The 20,101-nt window shown below is 42.5% G+C and overlaps 1 protein-coding gene across 1 annotated transcript in view; it reads right to left on the bottom strand.

Annotated features, from left to right (window-relative positions):
* The window catches only part of STAM (signal transducing adaptor molecule), a 38,462-nt gene extending 21,031 nt beyond the window's left edge, over positions 1 to 17,431 (bottom strand). Inside the window, exons 1-2 of the mRNA XM_062633686.1 lie at positions 17,241 to 17,431; positions 3,553 to 3,637 (exon numbers count right to left, since the gene is read on the bottom strand). Coding sequence (XP_062489670.1) covers positions 3,553 to 3,637; positions 17,241 to 17,280 — 125 coding nt within the window. The 5' untranslated portion in view covers positions 17,281 to 17,431. The remainder of the gene's footprint in view (positions 1 to 3,552; positions 3,638 to 17,240) is intronic.
* Positions 17,432 to 20,101: the final 2,670 nt, after the last annotated feature.

Genomic DNA, 20,101 nt, shown 5'->3' on the forward strand with positions numbered 1-20,101 from the left:
GTGCTTCATGCTAAAATATACCATATGTGGCCTTTAATTTTCTCTTTTATTATGCTTAATGAATCATTCAGATTTTATAATGTTATTTTACTCAGAGCTGATAAACTATAGATTCAGTTGTGTAAGGATTTCCATTGCAGAAAACCAATACTGTGCAAAAATCTGTATCTTTTCTGTAGTAAGATGATTCAAAATGCCAGTCAAATATGATAAAAATAAAATAAAAAATACACAAGTTTTAATCGTGTTCCCATGCTGAAAAGGCAGCTTGCTCACTACCAATGTTAAAAAAAAGTGGGGTGCAAACAATGTAATATGTAACTGCTGAGCTGTACAAGTTCCTGAAACAAATTCAGAGATTAAAAACAAAGTTTTGATTGTCTTATAGTTAGACAAATCAAAGTGGTTTTTTGAACACTTCTGTTCCTGGCTTTTTTGTTCAAAAAATGTGTAATGCCCTTCGAGACATGGTTTAGTGCTAGTCTTGGCAGCCCTTGGGTAAAGGTTTAAAAATTAATCTTATGAGAAAATGTAGCACCTTTGTGACATAACAGTTAACAACAATTCTTCTGGATGCAAACAAGTTTTTGGCAGACCTAAATAAGACAATGTATCATGTAACACTGTAGGACAAAAAGTCCTTGTTCACGAAGAGTAGTTCTTCTAGTCTACTGTGGCTTTAGGTATAAGATGATCTAAAATGCTGCAGGCATGCAATGGAGCTTACAGACTGGTACACAGAAAACCATTTGCTAGTGACATTGGATTTCTTTGGACTAGCTTTTGTGTAGGTCTGTAACTTCTTCCAGCAACAGCCAGCTTGCATTGGAGCAGAACTGGTTAAAAGATTAAAGCATATCCCAGTTAAGAAGACTAGCATCCTTGCCACAGGAACTTAAACTGCAGGAGGATTTCAGTGTAGCACATCTTATTTAAACTTAAAATGAGGAACCTTGTCTTGCTTTACCTTGCTTTGGAATGACATAATCCATTAAATCAAAGAAAACCCACTATCAGCAAGTTTAACAGATTCTGAATTTAAGCTATGAGTCAACTGACAGCCTATTATTACAAGCAGGGTAAATATTACAAAGGTTAAAGTCACAGACAGGATAAACCCACTGTTTTATTACACATGAAAAAAAAACAAAAAACAACCAACCAACAACCAAACAAAAACACACACACACACACAGTACCCCAAAACCAACCAAATAAAACCCACAAACCATAAGACAAATGCCAGCTGTCCCATAGCAATTTAGCCACACTTTCCTGGAAGATCTCTAGTTTTGTCTGTACACCCAAGCAGCCGCCTCTTGCCAGTTACATACGTTTGAGCACTGTCTAGGCTAAAGTTGCTGTGAGACTAAATCTTGCCTGTGGAAATGTTTTCAGTGATTAAACAGGATACTGAAGCCTTCAATAATATTGTTACAGGCTCAGCATCAATATGCACAAGGAGCAGAAATGCAGTTTGATATATACAGACTAATGTGAAACATTATTATCAACTGTTATTTTAACTACAACTATACACAGCAGCACAGAAGTCTCAATATGCCATGCTATTTATAAACACTCCTCTGGAGACCTTCTCTAATCCCGAGGAATAAGCTTATTTGCAAACCTGTCCTTTGAAACAGAAGTCCCAGATGGGAATTTGCTGTCTGACATGTTACACTGTTTTCCTGCAGGTTTAGAAGGCAATCCAAGTCATTCTCAGAGAAGCCTTTCACTAAACAGCAGCAATGGCAAACTCTTTTTAAGGCTATTCTTTAGCTTTAGAACTGAACTGTTACAGGGAATGCTTCAGATGCATATAAAACATTTACAAAGCCTAGTACTACACTGAATAAAACCACTAGATACACTAAAATAATGTCTTTAAACTGTATTTTTATTTGCTAGCTCAAATTGTGCTTTAACGTTTCATGTCCAAAAAACATGTGCATGCATAAATTCTATGAGAGCTCAGTAAAGAATCAATAATGAAAGCATTAGCAGACCATATTAAGATGTGTTTAATTTAGTATCACATTTTCAAAATGTATATTTATTAAAGTTCTGGTGACAGAAAATATCTTCTTCAAACAAGGGAAAGAAACACAGAGCTTCATTGTTTTCTGTGACAAAGACACTGGTGGCCTGTTGGTGAGAAGGAAAGGGCAGCAGATGCTTTATACCTCAGTCTTAGCAGTTTCCACATACAGTGGAAGCTCACAGTCTCCTTATCACCCAACTGGTGAAACATGGGCTGGATAAAAGGATGGTAAGTTGGGTGATAACTGGCTGGCCTCCTAAACTCCTCAAAGAGTTGCCAGCCAGTGGTGCAAATTCCAGCTAGTGGACAGTAACTAGTGGGGTCCCTTAGGGATCTCTGCCGGGACCAACACTGCTAAATGTCTTCACTAATAACCTGAATTATGGGAGGCAGTGCACCCTCAGCAACTTCACTTTGACAACAGCAAAGTGGAGGGGAGCAATCAGTATACTGGAGGGCAGGGCTAATCTTCAAAGGGACGTGGATGGGCTGAAGAAATGGGCAGACTGGAACGTCATTAAGGTCAACAACAACAAGGACAAGGTGTTATCTTTCAGATCCTCTGCACCAGCAAAGGCCAGCAGCTGACCACCTAAAAAGCAGCTCTGCAGGAAAGGATCTGCAGGTCCTGTTGGGTGACAGGTGTCAGTAGTGCAGCCTGGCAGCAAAGAAAACCAACTTCCTTCTGGGTCAAACAAGTGGTCAGTGCTACCAACAGGGCTGCTAAAGTGATCCTTCCCCTCCATTCTTGTAAGATGGCATCTTGAGTACTTTGTCCAGTTTGGGGCTCCCCAGTGAAAGAAGGGTATTGATGCATTAGAGTAAATCAAATTGAGAGGTGCCAGCATGGTCAGAGGGGAGTCTGACAAGAGATGGAGAACTGCTTTCAGTTTAATAATAGAATACAAAGAAGATGGAGCTGGACCCTTTCTTAGAGCTGCAGTCATAAGACAAGATGCAACAGACAAGTTGGAACAGGGGAAATTGTAATCATATTGCAGGGTTATTTATTTACTTACTTGAAGATAGTAAAATATTGAAACATGTTGCCCATAGAGGTTTTGGAAACTCTGACCCTGCAGGCATTCAAGACTCAACACGGTCCTGAGCAACCTGATCTAATTAGACCTGTTTCAAGCTGGAGGGTTGGACTACATGACCTCTGGAGGTCACTTCCAACCTAGATTATGATTCTATAAGAAAAAGCCCTCCTGAAGTCTCCTAGGTTTACAATGACACTGCTAAAACATACCAGCTAATTTATTCCATTACATTGCCAAAAATTTGCTGTACACAAAACCTGATTTTAACAGATCAGCCAGTATCTCCAAAGGAAGAACTGTAAAATACTTGAGCAGAAAACCCATACATTTTCCTTTTACTTGTAATAAATTTAATTGATCTGTTGCAAAAGACTATATAAGCTAATAAAAATTTCAGTCCTCTCATCTGAGACTGAAATAATAAAATTAAAAAAGCTTGGTGAGGAAATCTCTAAAGTCACTTACCCTGTGCGTGACTGTCCGACTTTGTCGCAGATGTCTAAGATGAGGCCCCAGTCCTCTGCAGTGTTCATCTCACTGGTTGCTTTCTCTGATGAATAAAGATTAAAATATAAATTAAAAAAAAAATAAAATAATTTAACAGATTGTCAACTGAGAGGAACAACCTAATGGCAGAATCTATTCAGCATCCAACTAAAAGTGCCAAAACATGAGAACCAAGCAGTGATACTGTATCCTGCTTATATAGAATCATAGAATAGCTAGGGTGGAAAGGACATTAACACCATCTAGCTCCAACCCCCCTGCCATGGGCACAGACACCTCACACTAAACCATGCCACCCAAGGCTTCGTCCAACCTGGCCTTGAACACTGCCAGGGATGGAACATTCACAACTGCCCTGGGAAACTCATTCCAGTGCCTCATCACCCTCACAGTAAAGAACTTTGTCGTGGCTTAAACCCAGTCAGGTAATTCGTTCGCTCACTTCCCCCCCTTTTCTTGCCCTCCCCCTGCTCTCGGAGGGACGGAGAGGAGAATCGAAAAGAATGCAACTCCCACGGGTTGAGATAAGAACAGTTTAGTAACTAAGGTATAACACAAATCACTACTGCTACCACCAATGATAATAATGATAAAGGAAATAACAAGGGAAGAGAATACATCATCTCACCACCAGCCGACCGATAACTTGCCCCCCCAGCCCGACCAAGCTCCGACCGATACCTCCTCCAACCCTGCAGTCTCCCAGCCCTTCCGGCTAACTCCCAGTTACATCCTGGGCATGACGTGCTGTGGTATGGAATACCTCTTTGGTCAGTTTGGGTCAGGTGTCCTGTCTCAGCTTCCTCCCGGCCTCCCCTCCTCCTTGGCAGAGCATGAGGCTCACAAAGTCCTTGGCCAAACCAAAACATCCTTGTTATCAGCTCTGTTCCCGAACTGAAAGTCAAAACACTGCACTGCACCAGCTACCAAGAAGGGGAAAAATGACTGCTACTGCTGAACCCAGGACAAACTTCCTCCTTATATCCAATCTAAACTTCCCCTGTTTAAGTTTGAACCCATTACCCCTTGTCCTATCACTACAGTCCCTAATGAAGAGTCCCTCTCCAGCATCCTTGTAGCCCCCCTTCAGATACTGGAAGGCTGCTATGAGGTCTCCAAGCAGCCTTCTCCTCTGCAGGCTGAACAGCCCCAACTTTCTCAGCCTGTCTTCATATCAGAGGTGCTCCAGCCCCCTGATCATCCTCATGGCCCTCCTCTGGACTTGCTCCAACAGCTCCATGTCCTCCTTATGTTGAGGACACCAGAACTGTACACAATACTCCAAGTGAGGTCTCACGAGAGCAGAGTAAAGGGGCGGGAACATTGTTTCATTACTCAGAATTTTGGTTTATTTAGTTGGGGATACTTTATAAATACAAGCAAATGAGATGACAGGGAAGAGAAGGCGGCAAAGAAAACCCACAGCAGAACCACACATTATACTTTTCCTACTTGTTTGTTTGGTTTTTGTTTCGTTTTGTTTTTAATATAGCCAGCTCTGGGTAATCTGCAGGCAGATTGTGCCACAAGACACCTGAATTGAATGACTTGCATAGAGAGCCATCACAGACAAAGACATTCTTCTGTATCATAGTCCATGAGAACAGCATCTGCACTGCTGCCAAAGCCAGCCTCATCTCTGAAGCATCATAACAACTTTTTTGAAACACAGATCATGAGCTGCCTATATGGCATTCCCAAAACTGAAAACAACTGGCAAGCACAGTCCAGAGACACACAAAACGCACTGCATGGAGACAGTTTACTTCCATGACTCCACTGTTTCAGTGCCAATTCTGCTGGAGCTGGAGCAACTCCAGCCAAAGTGTGTCTGCACGGTGCTCTCCACAGCCTTAAGATCCCATCAGGCTCAGAGCTGACATCCAGCCTTGCAAACCCACACCGTTCACTCATACATAATGCTGTACTTCAGTTAGCTCATCCTTCAGCAGACAGCTGAACTACCCAATGGAACTGAAACATTGGCCTTTTCCATTATTCTACATAACAGTCAGTCATCTGTACTTCTGGCAACAATTGATCCTTCTTTCCTCACAATGTCAGCAAAGACAAATGGCACGGCAACCTGCTGTGTCTTACAAACCAAAAAGTAAACTAATGCATGCTTAATGTTTTAAGATAACACCCAGCTGGTTTATGCTATTTTAAATAGCTGGCTAAAACTACAATTAAGACTGTAATTGATGACATAGCTGATCCATACGAACCACACCAGTTACAACCTTTTTTTAATTCTCAATGAGAATATTTTACAGATTTATTAGTACAAGTACAAGCCTTCTATGATGGCTACATCTCTTCCTGGAAGTTGAACTCAGTTCTGTATAAAATTTGTCATTTGCTTGCAACACCTTCCCCCTTGTTTGTTGGGATATTTCCTCAGCCAACAAACAGCAGACTGTTTGTTACTAAATCGCAGCCTGAAACCCAGTTTCATTGTGTGCTTTCTGTCTTCTGTAGTAACAAGCATCCATTAATTCCCTCAGATAATAAAATTAATCATAAGACATGAGGAAAATTAATTTGCCTCTAGAGTTTTAGTTACATTCTGTCTCAAACAAGGTCAGTTTTAAAAGTTAATGGCATACTGTGAATGTTAGCAGTACCCTATCTAAGACCGACTGTCCACAAAAATGGCCACTATCACTGTCAAAGCATTAGTGAGTGACTATCACCTTTCACCACTCTGGGAACAGGAGCAACAAAGATGCCTGACAAAATTCCTATGTTGCATCAGCGTTTTGTAGACAGAATTATGACTTAAAGCTACTTAAGTTAAATTACTTACACTAGCATTACTTAAAATCCATTAATGTTCTCTTTTTAATGGAAGGCACACATCTATAGCCAAAAAAAAACTTTATGTACATTCAGTATTTGCTTACTCTAACATCTGGCACCCACCAGCCTTCAGGTACAGCTGACATGTCACTATCAGACTCTATCATCTTAGTACCAGAATAAACTCTGATGGGGAGGGAAAACCAGACATTTGTGTTTAAAGTATCGGGGTAGGTTAGCACAGCAGGTAGAAAATAACTTAAATAAGAAATGTTCTTCATCTTTCACCCCAATAAAAAAATAATTATGCCATAGCAATATGAATATTTACTTCAGACCCTATCCCTCTGTTGTGGTTTAAACCCAGGCAGACAGCTTGTTCACTCACTTCCCCCCTTTCTTGCCCTCCCCCTACTCCTGGAGGGACACAGAGGAGAATCGAAAAGAATGCAACTCCCACAGGTTGAGATAAGAACAGTTTAGTAACTAAGGTATAATACAAACCACTACTGCTACCACCAATGATAATAATGATAAAGGAAATAACAAGGGAAGAGAATACAACATCTCACCACCAGCCGACTGATAACTCGCCCCACCCCCCCCCCACCCCCCCCCCACCCGACCAAGCACCAACCGATACCTCCTCCAACCCTGCAGTCTCCCAGCCCTTCCGGCTAACTCCCAGTTACCTCCTGGGCATGACGTGCTGTGGTATGGAATACCTCTTTGGTCAGTTCGGGTCAGGTGTCCTGTCTCTGCTTCCTCCTGGCTTTCCCTCCTCCCTGGCAGAGCATGAGGCTCACAAAGTCCTTGGCCAGACCAAAACATCACTGTTATCAGCTCTGTTCCCAGGCCGAAAGTCAAAACACTGCACTGCACCAGCTACCAAGAAGGAGAAAAATGACTGCTACTGCTGAACCCAGGACAACCTCCACCTCATCACTGCCACAAAATCTTATTCAACTTAGTGAATGCCAAGCCAGGATCAGATAACATTTCGGACTTTACTAAAACAACTTTTAAAGACAGCACTGGCTCCTTCATTAAATCAGTGTTCTTTAAAACTTACTAATGCCATGTCAAAGACAAAGAAAAGCACGACTACGTGACAGAGGTACACAGGACTGAACCCTGTCTCTAGTTTTCTGAAACAGCACTCTCCCATAAAGCTGGGTCACTCAAATTCAAGATATTGTTTTCCTAGCACAAGCAAGGCCTACAAATTATATTAATGTAGTAATTTTAACCAGTGCAAGCCTGTAAAATCTCACATCACCTCAGATTGTAATCAGTAGTTTTTAAATGTTACTGCTTTTTTTTTCTTTTCCCATTACAGGTCTTCAACCTTAACCTTTATTTTTCTCAGAGTTATTAAAAACTATTTTCTTACAATTAATTCCCCAAAGACAGGCACACAAACTGGTAAACACATATCATTTCAGAGGAAAAGAATACTTGTAACTATGGCTTCTTTGGACAACAAGGATTCTGCACAGTATAAGAATACCTTTTCAAATAACTTCAGCAATTTATTTAGTTCTTAAAACAAAAGTAAGATACACAAATGCATACGATGTATCGCATTTTTCAGCCTCTCTGCAAGGCACAGGGCATGAGATCACCAGGCTTCTCTCTTTATACTTCCGTACTCAGAACATTAACTATACCAAGCCAGACCAATTCCATGTTGGCCAACATTCATTCTCTAATGTATATTATACTGAAAGAAGCAGATGCCTAGGAAAACACAAAAAAAAAAAAAAGGTAAGCATTACTTGTACTTCCCTACAACACAACTTTCAGTGACTAACAATTTGCAGCTTTGTAAGTCCTGAGTCAGAAACAGTGCTTCAACCACACTGTCGTAATCATAAATCACATCTAAAACAATCATTAAGAAAATGTTCTGAAGCAAAATGCATCTCCTCTGATATGAATCTCAGCTGTGTCTGTATCTTCTAAGGTTCTCAGTAAGTTCTAAAACAATCTCCTTCAAATATCTAGATGCTGAAATCATACTTAAAAACTTATTTTCCCTTTCTTTTTCCCTCAAGTAAACCCCTGAATAAAATTTATACAAACCTGAACATCATTTGCCTTCTATAGAAAACACCATTCCTCAGTATAAATGCCATCCAGTCTCACTGAAATACTGTACCAAAAACCCAGGAGACAGCATTATACCTACTGATCAGAAGGCAGGCCAGACTGATCTAAAGATACGAGTTACCTTACTTATACTTTGGTTGTGGAGAAAGTACACGGGCCCTTGCATGGGGTCTTTTAGTATACCTAAATGAATCAGCCTTTCCTTGAGCTATAAAGTCCATTAATTTTGTTGAGGTCCCATTTCCCTCCAATTTACACACACTTGAAGGCTTGGAGTGTCAACAAGATTCTGTTTTCTCCTCTGTTTTTGGACATTACTTAGAAATCATACCCAAATAAAGTTTGTGCTGTGATTTTATTTGAAGTTCCCTGTTACAAACAAAACACAACTGCAGTTGATCATTTTTAGAGCAGAAGAAGCAAACTTCTCTCAGAAGAAAAAATAATAATTTCCCAAAAATTCATAATTGTCTTAACAGAAATTTTTAGTCAGGTGCATAAAGTACTACTGAATAGAAAAAGCATAGTACATGCTGAAAGAATCCACTGCCAGGCTTACTGGTAAGGAAATAAAAATATTGCTGCACATTTTCCATGCAAATATGTGCCAGTCACTTGAGTTCTCTGCCTCAGTTCTGCATCTTAACAATAGCATTTTACTCTCTTATTAGAATTTTGCAAGAGTAAAGACTCTCATTAATGTTCGGATACTGCAGTAAAAAACATAGGATACTGCAGTAAATAACATGATGCATTTCTTAGAGCAGAAACAGGTAGAAGACCCATTGCTAACAACATTTTTAGAGGGAAGTTTTGGTACATTTGAGCGTCCTAAGCTTTAGATTTTACAGAAGTTTATTTTTTAAAAACTCCAATCATAGAACTGAGCTTTTTTTCAGCCACAAAGTCTCAAAGATATTAAAACTACATAGAACTTCAAGAAATGACAAAAACAGATCAAACACTCCCAAAACCAACACTTGAAATGTACATGATTTGAAGCAGTTAAAACAAATATGAGTAAAAAATGTCAGAATAGTATACTAAACTATGGCTTTTAACCATTCTAGTTGGTATTTGCTGTTACTCCATCCATGGACACAATTTAATTTCCTCAGTTGCACATCTCTAAAATGAAATACTGAAGTTCTCAGTAACTGAAGTGACAAAGAGTGGCAACAGAAAGTCTTCAAAAGAATGGATACAGAAAGTCTTCATTCACAAGCTAAAATTACAACCAGTTTCCAGCATGATAGAAAAGACAAAAAATAAAAACAAAAGCAAGGAAAAAAAAACCACAACACCCACCCACCCACCCCCCCCAAAAGAAAAAATCTATTATATCAATGTAAACACCACAGAATGGACAAAAAAAATTAACACTCCCCTCAGCCTTCTCTTCTCCTCTCCTACCGCAAGTCTTGGTTTTCTGCCAAGGCTAAATAAATAACTTTTCCCCCCTCTCTATATAAATGCAAATACTAAAATTCCAAAGCATTGTAAAAACATAAATGTAACTACTTCATCTCTTCAATATAGTTTAAATAGTGCTGAAAGACTGAAACAGATTGAAAATTTTTCTTTCTTTTTGCAGTCACTCACTAAGAAATTCCAATTACATACCATTCCACATCACTGAAGTTAAAAGTAATTAAATTTGTTCTTTTTGTCTGTCAAATAAAATGAACAAATGCATCTGTTGGCCCATTCTACAAAAACCCCTGCTTTAGTATTAACCACTCTGCATTTCACTAGCATGCTCAGAACTGTACAGAAGAATATGTCCAACCAGGGTCCATTCAGACAACATTGAGTATAATCTCTGACAGGCAGTGCCACCACAGAAAGGAACTAGAATTTCCTGTTGAACCATTAATTTTAAAGCTGTTAAGCAATTTCTTCAGTTTAACTGTATCCCCATTTCCAGTATTCCTAAAAAGTCCTTATGGGAGCACTTACAGAAAGTGTCCTTTAAGAGTCCCACTAGCTGATCCAAGGCAAAGCAAGCAGCAGTGACCAAGCTGACATGAGGCCAGCTCAACCTATTTCTTCAGAAGACCTCATTCATCTCACCATGCATGGGGCAACCTGGCCAAGATAGACATCACGCAACTCAGTAAAGCTAAGCAGAATGAAGACAAAAGGATTCAAGATGTGCTGAAAACAGGAAGACAAGCCAGGCAAAAATAATGCAGATGTTCAGACATCTTACACAAACCCTAACAAATCCATGGAATTCAAACGATCTTTCACCCAGAAATATTACAACAGAGCAGGAAGTGGGCGCATTAGAGATATATGAAAACAATGATGATTACTCTGTAAACAAGATGTATCACAGGCATGTCATAAATGGTGCCAGAACCTATTTGCAGAGCCCCATTGAAAAGCCACAGTAGCATTTCAGAAGGAAGACTGATCATCAAGTTGGCTGGGAGTGTTGATCTGCTGGAGGATAGCAAAACTCTGCAGAGGGATTTGGACAGGCTGGATCAATGGGCTGTGGCCAATGGTATGAGGTTTAGCAAGGCAAAGTGCTGGATCCTGCATTTTGGCCGCAGCAATCCCCTGCAATGGTACAGGTTTGGGGAAGAGTGACTGGAAAGGTTCTCAGTGGAAAAGGACGTGGGGGTGCATATTGACAGCCACCGAGCATGAGCCAGCTTGTGCCCAGGTGGCCAAGAAGGCCAACAGTATCCTGGCCTGTATCAGAAATAGTGTGTTTAGGAGTACCACGGCAGTGATCATCCCCCTGCACTCGGCACTTGTGAGGCTGCATCTCACCTGTGTTCAGATCTGGGCCCCTCACTACAGAGAAACATTGAGGTGGTGGAGCAGGTCCAGAGAAGGGCCACTAAGCTGGTGAAGGCTCTGGAGCACAATGAGGGACAGCTGAGGGAACTGAGGTTGTTTAATCTGGAGAAGCGAAGGTTCTGGGGAACCTTATTCCTCTCTACAAATGCCTGACAGGAGGCTATAGAGAGGTGGAGGCTAGTCTCTTCTCCCAAGTAACAAGTGATAGGACAAGAGGTAATGGCCTCAAGCTGTGCCAGGGGAGGTTCAGACTGGATATTAGGAAAAATTTCTTCACCAAGAGGGTGCTCAGGCATTGGAACAGGCTGTCCAGGGAAGTGCTGGAATCACCATCCCTGGAAGTGTTCAAAAAACTGTTTAGATGAGGCCCCCAGTGACCTGGATTTGTGGTGGATTTGGCAGCCCTTGGGGTAATTTGGCAGCCCTTGGGGTAATTGGCAGCCCATACCCATTGGGGTAATGGTTGGACTTGATCTTAAAGGTCCTTTCCAACCTAATTGATTCTATGATTCTATGAAATATACAGTGTTATATTTATCAGCTAGAGGAACAGATTTTACATGTTGGAGAACAACTTTGATTCTTCTGAGTATTTGTATTATAACGCACACTGTCACAGCTGAAATGAGGGGAAACACTTAAAATGACAGCTCTTCCCAGGGAAGAATGAAAAAGAATTACCAGGAAAGTACAGTCTACAGAAACTATGGAATGCACTATGTTGGCCTCAAATTGCCCAGCTGAAGTCAGAGTCTGGTGATTAATTTTCAGAAAGACATACTGAAAAGGATCTGGTTTTTGGCTTTTATATGGAAGAGGTATTCCACTCTTTTTTATCCTGTCGGTGTTGCCATTTTTCACTGAGAACATACACCAAAGGTATCTTTAGAGAAAAGTTCTTGTTTTTCATAAACATTTATAAATAACTGAAAAAAGGGGTGGCTATAGCTTCTTCCCACACATTTTCTATTCAGCCTCCCTGCTAGCTCACAGTTAATGCCCTTCTATCTAGAACAATACCGAGAAAAGCAGTAGGCTAACTTGGGCCAAAAACTGCCAGACTCATGACAAGCTGAACCAAAACCTTGGAATACATCTTCCATTGCAGCCAGAAGTTAACTCACAGTCTGTAGTCTCCATAATTATCTGGGGTCAATCTCCTCTGCAACTATTTTCCCCCCTTTTGGGAAACCTGGCCTAAACAGAAAAAGGATGGTCTTAGGGAGACATGTAACTGGATGGTTTTAGAAATGTTGGCTAACCAAGGGAATAAAGCTAAAGAATAATGAGTTTAAATAGTGAAAGTATTTCATCACATGAAAATGGGAATCATAGTCAAAACATTTCTTACATCCTAGTAACATCAGACTGTACACTGATGTACACTGACATGTACAATCATATGTAATTCATTCATACTATTAAATATCCAAAGAGTTGTAAGTATAAAATGATCACTAACTACTGTAGTTAATAAAATGTGTGAAAAATCATTGCAAGTCATATCAGGTTGACAGTTCTACTATATTACTAAAATACTTGCTTAATTTCCTACTACTGTAAATAATAAGCTCAAATCTTTCGTTTCTTCCCACTCCTGTGGTTCCTCAAACCATTACACATTGCAAACTAGACTAAGGGCAAGTACTGCCTTCATTCCTTACAATCACAGAGTCACAGAATGGTTGAGGTTGGAAGGGATCATCTAGTCCAACCTCCCTGCTCAAGCAGGGTCACCTAGACCACATTACTCAGGCTTGCGTAGAGACACTTCTTGAATATCTCCAGAGAACTAGACTCCAAAACCTATCTGGGCAGAACCTACTCGAATGCTCAGTCACTCTCACAGTAAAGTTCTCCCTCATGTTCAGGTGGAACTGCCTGTGCTTTAGTTTATGTCTATAGCCTCTTGTCCTACCACCTGGCACCACCGAGAAGAGTCTGGCCCCATCCTCTTGACACTCTCCCTTCAGATACTTAAGCACACTGAGCAGATCCACTCTGAGGCTTCTCTTCTGTAGGCTGAACAGGCCTAGCTCCTTCAGCCTTTCCTCATGAGAGGTTCTCCAGACCCTTAATCATTCTCTTAGTCCTTTGCTGAACCCACCCCAGCAGTTCCTTGTCTTTCTTGAACTGGGGAGCCCACAACTGGACACAGTACTCCAGATGCAGCTTCACCAGAGCAGAGCAGAAAAGCTAGGGGAGATAACCTCCCTTGACCTGCTGGTCACACTCTTCCCAATGCAGTCCAAGACATCATTGGCCTCCTCAGACAGGAGGGTACATTGCTGCCTCCTGTGGTCCACCAGGAACCCCAGGTCCTTCGCAGACCTATTCTGCAGCAGGTCAGCCCCCAGCCTTTACTTTCCAGGAACTGAGGTGAGGCTGACTGGCCTGTAACTACCAGGGTCCTTCTTCTTGCCCTGTTGAAGACTGGGGTGATGTTTTCTTCCAGTCTTCAGGCACCTCTCCCGATTGCCATGACCTTTCACATATGATCATGAGCAGCCTAGCAATGATGTCCACCACCTCCTCAGCAATTGTGGATGCATCCCATCAGTGCCTATAGACTTGTGGATGTCAAGCTCATCTAAATGATCTCTAACAAAATCCTCCTTAACCAAGGAAAAGACTTCCTTTCTCCAGACTTTCTCCCAGTTTCTTGGATCAAGGATTCCTGAGGGGTGGCCCTGACACTGAAGACAATGTTTGACATTAAGTCAGAATGACTACATTAACTCCATACTTACGGATTTTATTCTTGAGATAATATCTAAATGACACTTTAGAACTGCTTTAGCAGGGAGTCCTTCATCAAACCTAGCCTAATCACTGCTACATTACTAATTAGCCTGTCATGACAGATTAGCAAACAGTCTCTTAGTTCTTACAGCACATTTCACCATTACTGTGGCTGCATTAAACTTACAGACAAACCTGCATTTCTCAGGAACAATTCTCTGGGAATTTTATGATTAAGGTTGTGAAATCTGGCAGAAGCAGACTTCACATCAAACTAATAAGAACACAACTGATTCTAACCCCTTAAATGAAGGCTTAGTCTCTTAATTATAATCTCAGTGGTACAGTGTCTTCAAGATTTTTTCTTTTGTTAGATTCCAATACTATGTTCCTTACTTGGACACACTGTCACAGGTTCTCAGACTTGATTATGAAAACCCCCACGAACTTGTGTCACCAATGATTAACATCCCTTCCTGTGAAATAGTCTTAAATATGATAAAAAGAGGGTTCAGAAAACAAAACAAAGCATTTGGGCTTCACCCAGAGATCTGGATTCTTTGAAGATGACAATAGCTGACCTCAAATTTCTGAGCATCTTAAAGCATTCTTTAATATTATTAGTTTAACAGTAGTCTTAAACAACATTATTTTACCAACCACACCCTAAGAAGAGATGCACCCTCAAAATCTCTGTACAAAGTTGACACTAAATGGCTGACACTATTATGGCAACGTTCCACAGCAGAAGCACACTAACAGGACTAGCCAAATGCCGATGACTGGCCAGCCAAACAGGGAAATTTCTCCTTCTGAGCTCAGAGATACTTATGCTCTTCAAAATAACAGAAAACAATTTAGTTCCAGATGTGTTCTCTGCAATCTATCATCCGAAATGGTTCCAAAATAATTTCCAGCTATCACACAGTACTGATTAGCTGTCACGTAGACAAGAATGCCCAGCTATCACAGCAATACTATCAACTACACCAATGTCCAAATCCACATGAAATTAAGAATAGCTTTTGACTGCCTTCCTGCTGCAGGAATCCAACTTTCAAAAGAAAACTTTCTTGCTGGGCAAGAACAAAAGCAGAGCACTCAACTTTCACTCTGAGAAAAGAACTGAAAAATAACACTACTGCTTGGCAACTTTTGGAAGTTTCCCGAGAACATGAGACCTTACTCACAGCTGACGTTATCTTATGAAGCCTGCCAAGAAGTTCATCCAGATAATAGCACATTCCCAAGGGGCCTTGGGGAAGAAGGGCCCAGGGACACTTTCCAGGAGACTTCATCATTCCCATCTCCCTGGCACAAGTCCAGTTAAGTGATGGATAAAGGCAGCAGGCTCCTGAAAGAAGGTTGCCACCAACTGAACAGCCTGCTGCTCCTTCCATCTCCCTCAGGACGTCATGAGGGAGGCCATCAGAAAGATGTGTTTACTGGTGAAAATTAGGTCACTGCCCACTGCTTTTCCAAGAGCAATTTCAGACTGAGTGGTTATTTCCCTGTGCTCATACAGGATACAGAATAATGCTTCTGAAAAATATCTACTGGTCATTGTACTAGGCAAGCACAGTAGGTAAGGTGTTGCCATCCTCTGCACCTGGAAAATAGCAAATCACTGAAGTAGCAGTTGGGTGCTACTCCTTGCATTAGAAAATTTACAGTGCTGACAAGCACATCTACCAGACGCAGCTCTAGAGAAACCCATTCAAGCAGTTTGATTTTCACTGCAAGACTGACTTAGGAAGAAGTGAAGGTTTGCCAGAACCTCAGCTATCACTTTTTAATCTTATTAGTTCAGATCATTCTCACATATAATATTACCAATGTTTCAATCTTCTAATGGACCATGGAAAATTGGCAAGCAGTGAAACCTCTTCCTCATTTTCAACTGCCAAATTACATTAGAAGACAGCAAAACAGTTAGGAAAAAAATAAGTCACCATCAACTTTGCCACCAAGAAAATTATAAATACAAGGGCAGTATTCAGTAGAGAAGTGCTCTTAAATGTTCAGAATGAGAAGAGCAATTATGCTTTATTAAGGTACAACAAAGAATTCCTGGTAACATACATACAGAATTTGTGTCACAGGCTCTCATTTATGCACTAACCCCTTCCTTTAAAAAGAAGATACACACTTTCCAATTAGTTTTGAGTAGGGTTTGTGGTTTTTTTAAGATCTGGAAGAATGAAACTGGAGCCCAGACTTCTGAAGTTGAAACAACATTAAGAAAGAAACAATGTCTTTGTAGTTGAAAGCTACAGCAAGTAAAAGGCTACTAAAGAAATTTGTGCCAAGGAACATATATAGTGTTACACACTGCTGCAAAAAAAAAGTAATCTAAGATGGGTGCGGAGGGTACTTAACCTACACAGGTGAAAAAGTCCATTACACTGTTTACCACACAAAGCTTTTATCACTCACAGTAAAACAAACGCCAGCAGCAGGTTGGAGACAAATCCTATCACACAATCACAAATCAGACGTGCAAAATTAATTTTCAAATGCCTCGCTGTTATTTTACCTTTGGACACATCACCATTAAGCACAACCTTTGTCAAGTAAAACCCAGGCATTCCCTCTCCATCTACTTTGGCCTTGGAATAAGCAAAGTGAGGATGAAACCTGCCCATAACACGTCAAGTTTCAAGAAAGCTCCCACAGGAATTCACTTTAAAGAGCAGAATACAAGACTCGTTGACAATGTTCTCATGCCTGTCTGTGAAGAATTGTAGACGGTTCATTTTACTTTCCATCTCCCAGCAACACTTCAGCACAAGCATTTCTCAGTACTTGTTTTGTTGTGCCGTAATGCTGCTTCTGCTAGGCAGGCCAGCTTGTCTCCCACAAGCCCCCCCGTTCTCGCCCCGTTGGCTCGCCGACCCACGCCGCCAGGCAGGGCCCGCAACAGCCCCCGTCCTGTCACCGACCAGGCCGCAGCCACTACCGTGCCCTGCCAGGAGGCGCCCGCCCGCTGCTGCCTCTCGCTCGCCGCCACACGCGAGGCCGGGCGGGCACCAGAGAGCCTGGGGCCGAGCGGTACGGCAGCCGGCGGGGGGCTAGAGGCAGGAGCGAGGTTGGAGGGAGGCCCGGCCGCTGGGTTACCTCAGCGGGAGGCCGGAGCAGAGGGCCAGGCCGGGACGGGCGCAGCGGGAGCCACTCACCCACATCCTGGTCGAAAGGGTTGGTGGCGAAGAGCGGCATCGCGGGGCGGGGGGGAGCGGCGCTGCCACCCCTCCCGGCAGCGCGACGGCGGAGAGAGAAGCTCTCAGCAGCGACAGCAACTCCTCCTCCTGCCCGAGGTACCTCCGCCACTGCCTCCTCCTCCCAGGGCCGGGGAGCCAGCCCCCCGCGCGCAGCACGCTGGGACACTGAAGTGGTCCCGCTGCCGCCGCCGATTGGGCCCCGCTACCCGGCTCCGGCTCCAGCCCTCAGCTTGCCCCGAGGCGGCGGTGGGCGGGAGGGTCCTGGAGTCCCGTCCCGCAGGTCCCCGCGGCTCGAGAGGTGCCTGGCCCTCGCCGCGCTCGGCAGGTGCGCGGATGGGCTCCCTGCCTGGCCTGGCCTTGCCTGGTGCCCTGCTCCCGGAGGCACGGCCACTGCGAACCCAGCCCGGGCATGGCTATGGCGGTTCAAAGCGGTGGTTATTTTGTCTAGTTCTGCTGAGCTTTTCTGTGCCTCCCTAGGCAGGAGGTGAGTCGGTTTCGAGTCCAGATACGTTTGCTTCCTGTAGAAAATTTTCAGAGCTTCCCTATGCATCAGGCTGACAGAGTCTTTTAATTATTGATGCTGTCATGCTTCTGAAGTAGGTAGCCTGACCACAAAGGTGCAGAGTGGTGGTTATGATGGCATCTTTCACAGTATGGCATGGGAGCCTGACCACTTCTCCATGATTAGATGCTGCTGCAGTCAGTAGCTATCAGCTGTTCACAGGGCCTTGACTATTCTGTGGCCTTTGGTTGTATCTTGCTACTTTGTTTTGTATGACTATCTTGTTGGCTCCAGTGGGGTGTGCCCCATAACAATTTGACTTACTGAATATGACATGTTCTGCCTATTTCGGCTGTCACACAAAAAAAAACAGTAATTGTCCCAAAGGACTTTTAATACTATATAGTTACTCTTAACTAGTTGGATCACTAATCAACCAAAAGAGAGCACATGCATGCAAGTGAGGCGCATCTCAAAGAGCAATATGGGCACACCAGAAGAGAGCAAACAAGAAATAAAAAAGGTGCTACTGCTATTTGCAGTGCAGAAGCACTAGGTGCAATCAATAGCACTAACCATGCTCAATAATGAATGTAATTGCATGCATCAGGCAGAGTTCTGACACATCCAATGAAAACTGAACACCAAGCCTCTTCCCACAGGGATTTACAGTCACTAGCCACTTCCTTACTTTACTAAATTTTTTTCTACTGCCTCTGGTTTTGCTTCTTTCCTTTTCTACAGCAACAGTTTTCAGCAGCTGATGCAGGTCAGCAGTGATCTATTGCTTAGGACTATTTTTATGGAATTGCGTGTTTTATTTGGATTCTGCCTCAGTTCAACGGCATCTGCTAGATACTCTCAGAGGATGCTTTACCTCCTCACCATTCATCAGCCCCCATTATGTTCACAAAAAACATATGGTAGATGTTCTCGGAGCCTGTTTTATCCCTTCCTTTTCCATCCCTTCTCAATAGGTTAAAAAAGGAATTGTAAGAACCCTTTCAAAACAGGCAGAGCTTTCGTGCAGTAGTCCTGCAGTAAGAGCAAATAAAAGATGTGGGGAACTAGGGTTTTGGACTGTCTTCAGCCTGAAAGGGTTCCCACCCAATTTTACTTCCCAGGCAATACCCTACTCAACATTTTGAAAAAGGTGAGTCTGTACTCAAGGAGCATTGTGGAACTCTGTAGTTGTCCTGGGTTCAGCAGTAGCAGTCATTTTTCTCCTTCTTAGTAGCTGGTGCGGTGCTGTGGTTTTGACTTTCATCCTGGGAACAGCACTGATAACACCGATGTTTTTTAGTTGCTGCTCAGTAATGTTTAGTCTGACCAAGGACTTTCTGAGTCTCATGCTCTGCCAGGGAGGAGGGGAAGCCGGGAGGAAGCAGAGATGGCACCTGACCCAAACTGACCAAAGGGGTATTCCATACCACACCATGTCATGCCCAGTATGTAAACTGGGGGCAGTTACCTGGAAGGGTTAGATCACTGCTCGGTCAGGCTGCGTATTGGTTGATGGGTGGTGAGCAGTTGTATTCTCTTCCCTTGTTATTTCCCTTATCATTATTATTACTAGTGGTAGCAGCAGTGGTTTGTGTTATACCTTAGTTACTGGACTGTTCTCATCTCAACCCATGGGAGTTGCATTCTATTGATTCTCCTCCCTATCCCTCCGGGAGAGAGGGGAGGAAGGGGAGGGGAGTGAGCGAGCTAGCTGCATGCCTGACTGAGTTTAAACCATGACAGTAGTCATGGCTCAAGTTTCTGTAACAATCTTTTTTTCTGTTTAACACAGTGTGAAGTACAGGAGTCCTTTGAATACTCTGTATTATATCGCGTCTTCCTCTTGTCCCATAGCTCAAGCATTATTTCATAGCACAGCAAAGTGTAGTGGTTAGAGCACTCATCCACCAAGTGCGGGGTTTGGCCTCTCAGACACAGGTGACTATTGAAACCAGCTTTTCTACTTTACGTGTGAGTTGTACGAGTATACTATTTAAAAAAAGGTGTGTTAAGCTTCCTTTGTTGGATGTAGTTCAGAATGTTTTTATTATTTCCTACTGCATTTGAAATGGGACTTTGGTTGCCTAAGTTAGCTATCTAAAAGTAAGGAATCTAGTTCAAAGGTGCAGTGCATCTAATTTCAGGGTAACTACAGCTGATAGAGAATGTAGCAACTCTGCACTCCCTGCGCCCACAACTATGTGCTGCCACCACATTTCTCATATTAGATTTGGAATTTGATCCAATTCATTTGTGGCTGCACAGTCAGCTGATCCAGCTGAAAACTACCTCACTGCAGAAAGTTCCCTGTTGG

This window comes from Pezoporus occidentalis, unplaced genomic scaffold, assembly GCF_034315485.1.
Source record: "Pezoporus occidentalis ecotype Australia unplaced genomic scaffold, CSIRO_AGI_Poc_V1 ctg40, whole genome shotgun sequence".
Lineage (NCBI taxonomy): Eukaryota > Metazoa > Chordata > Aves > Psittaciformes > Psittacidae > Pezoporus > Pezoporus occidentalis.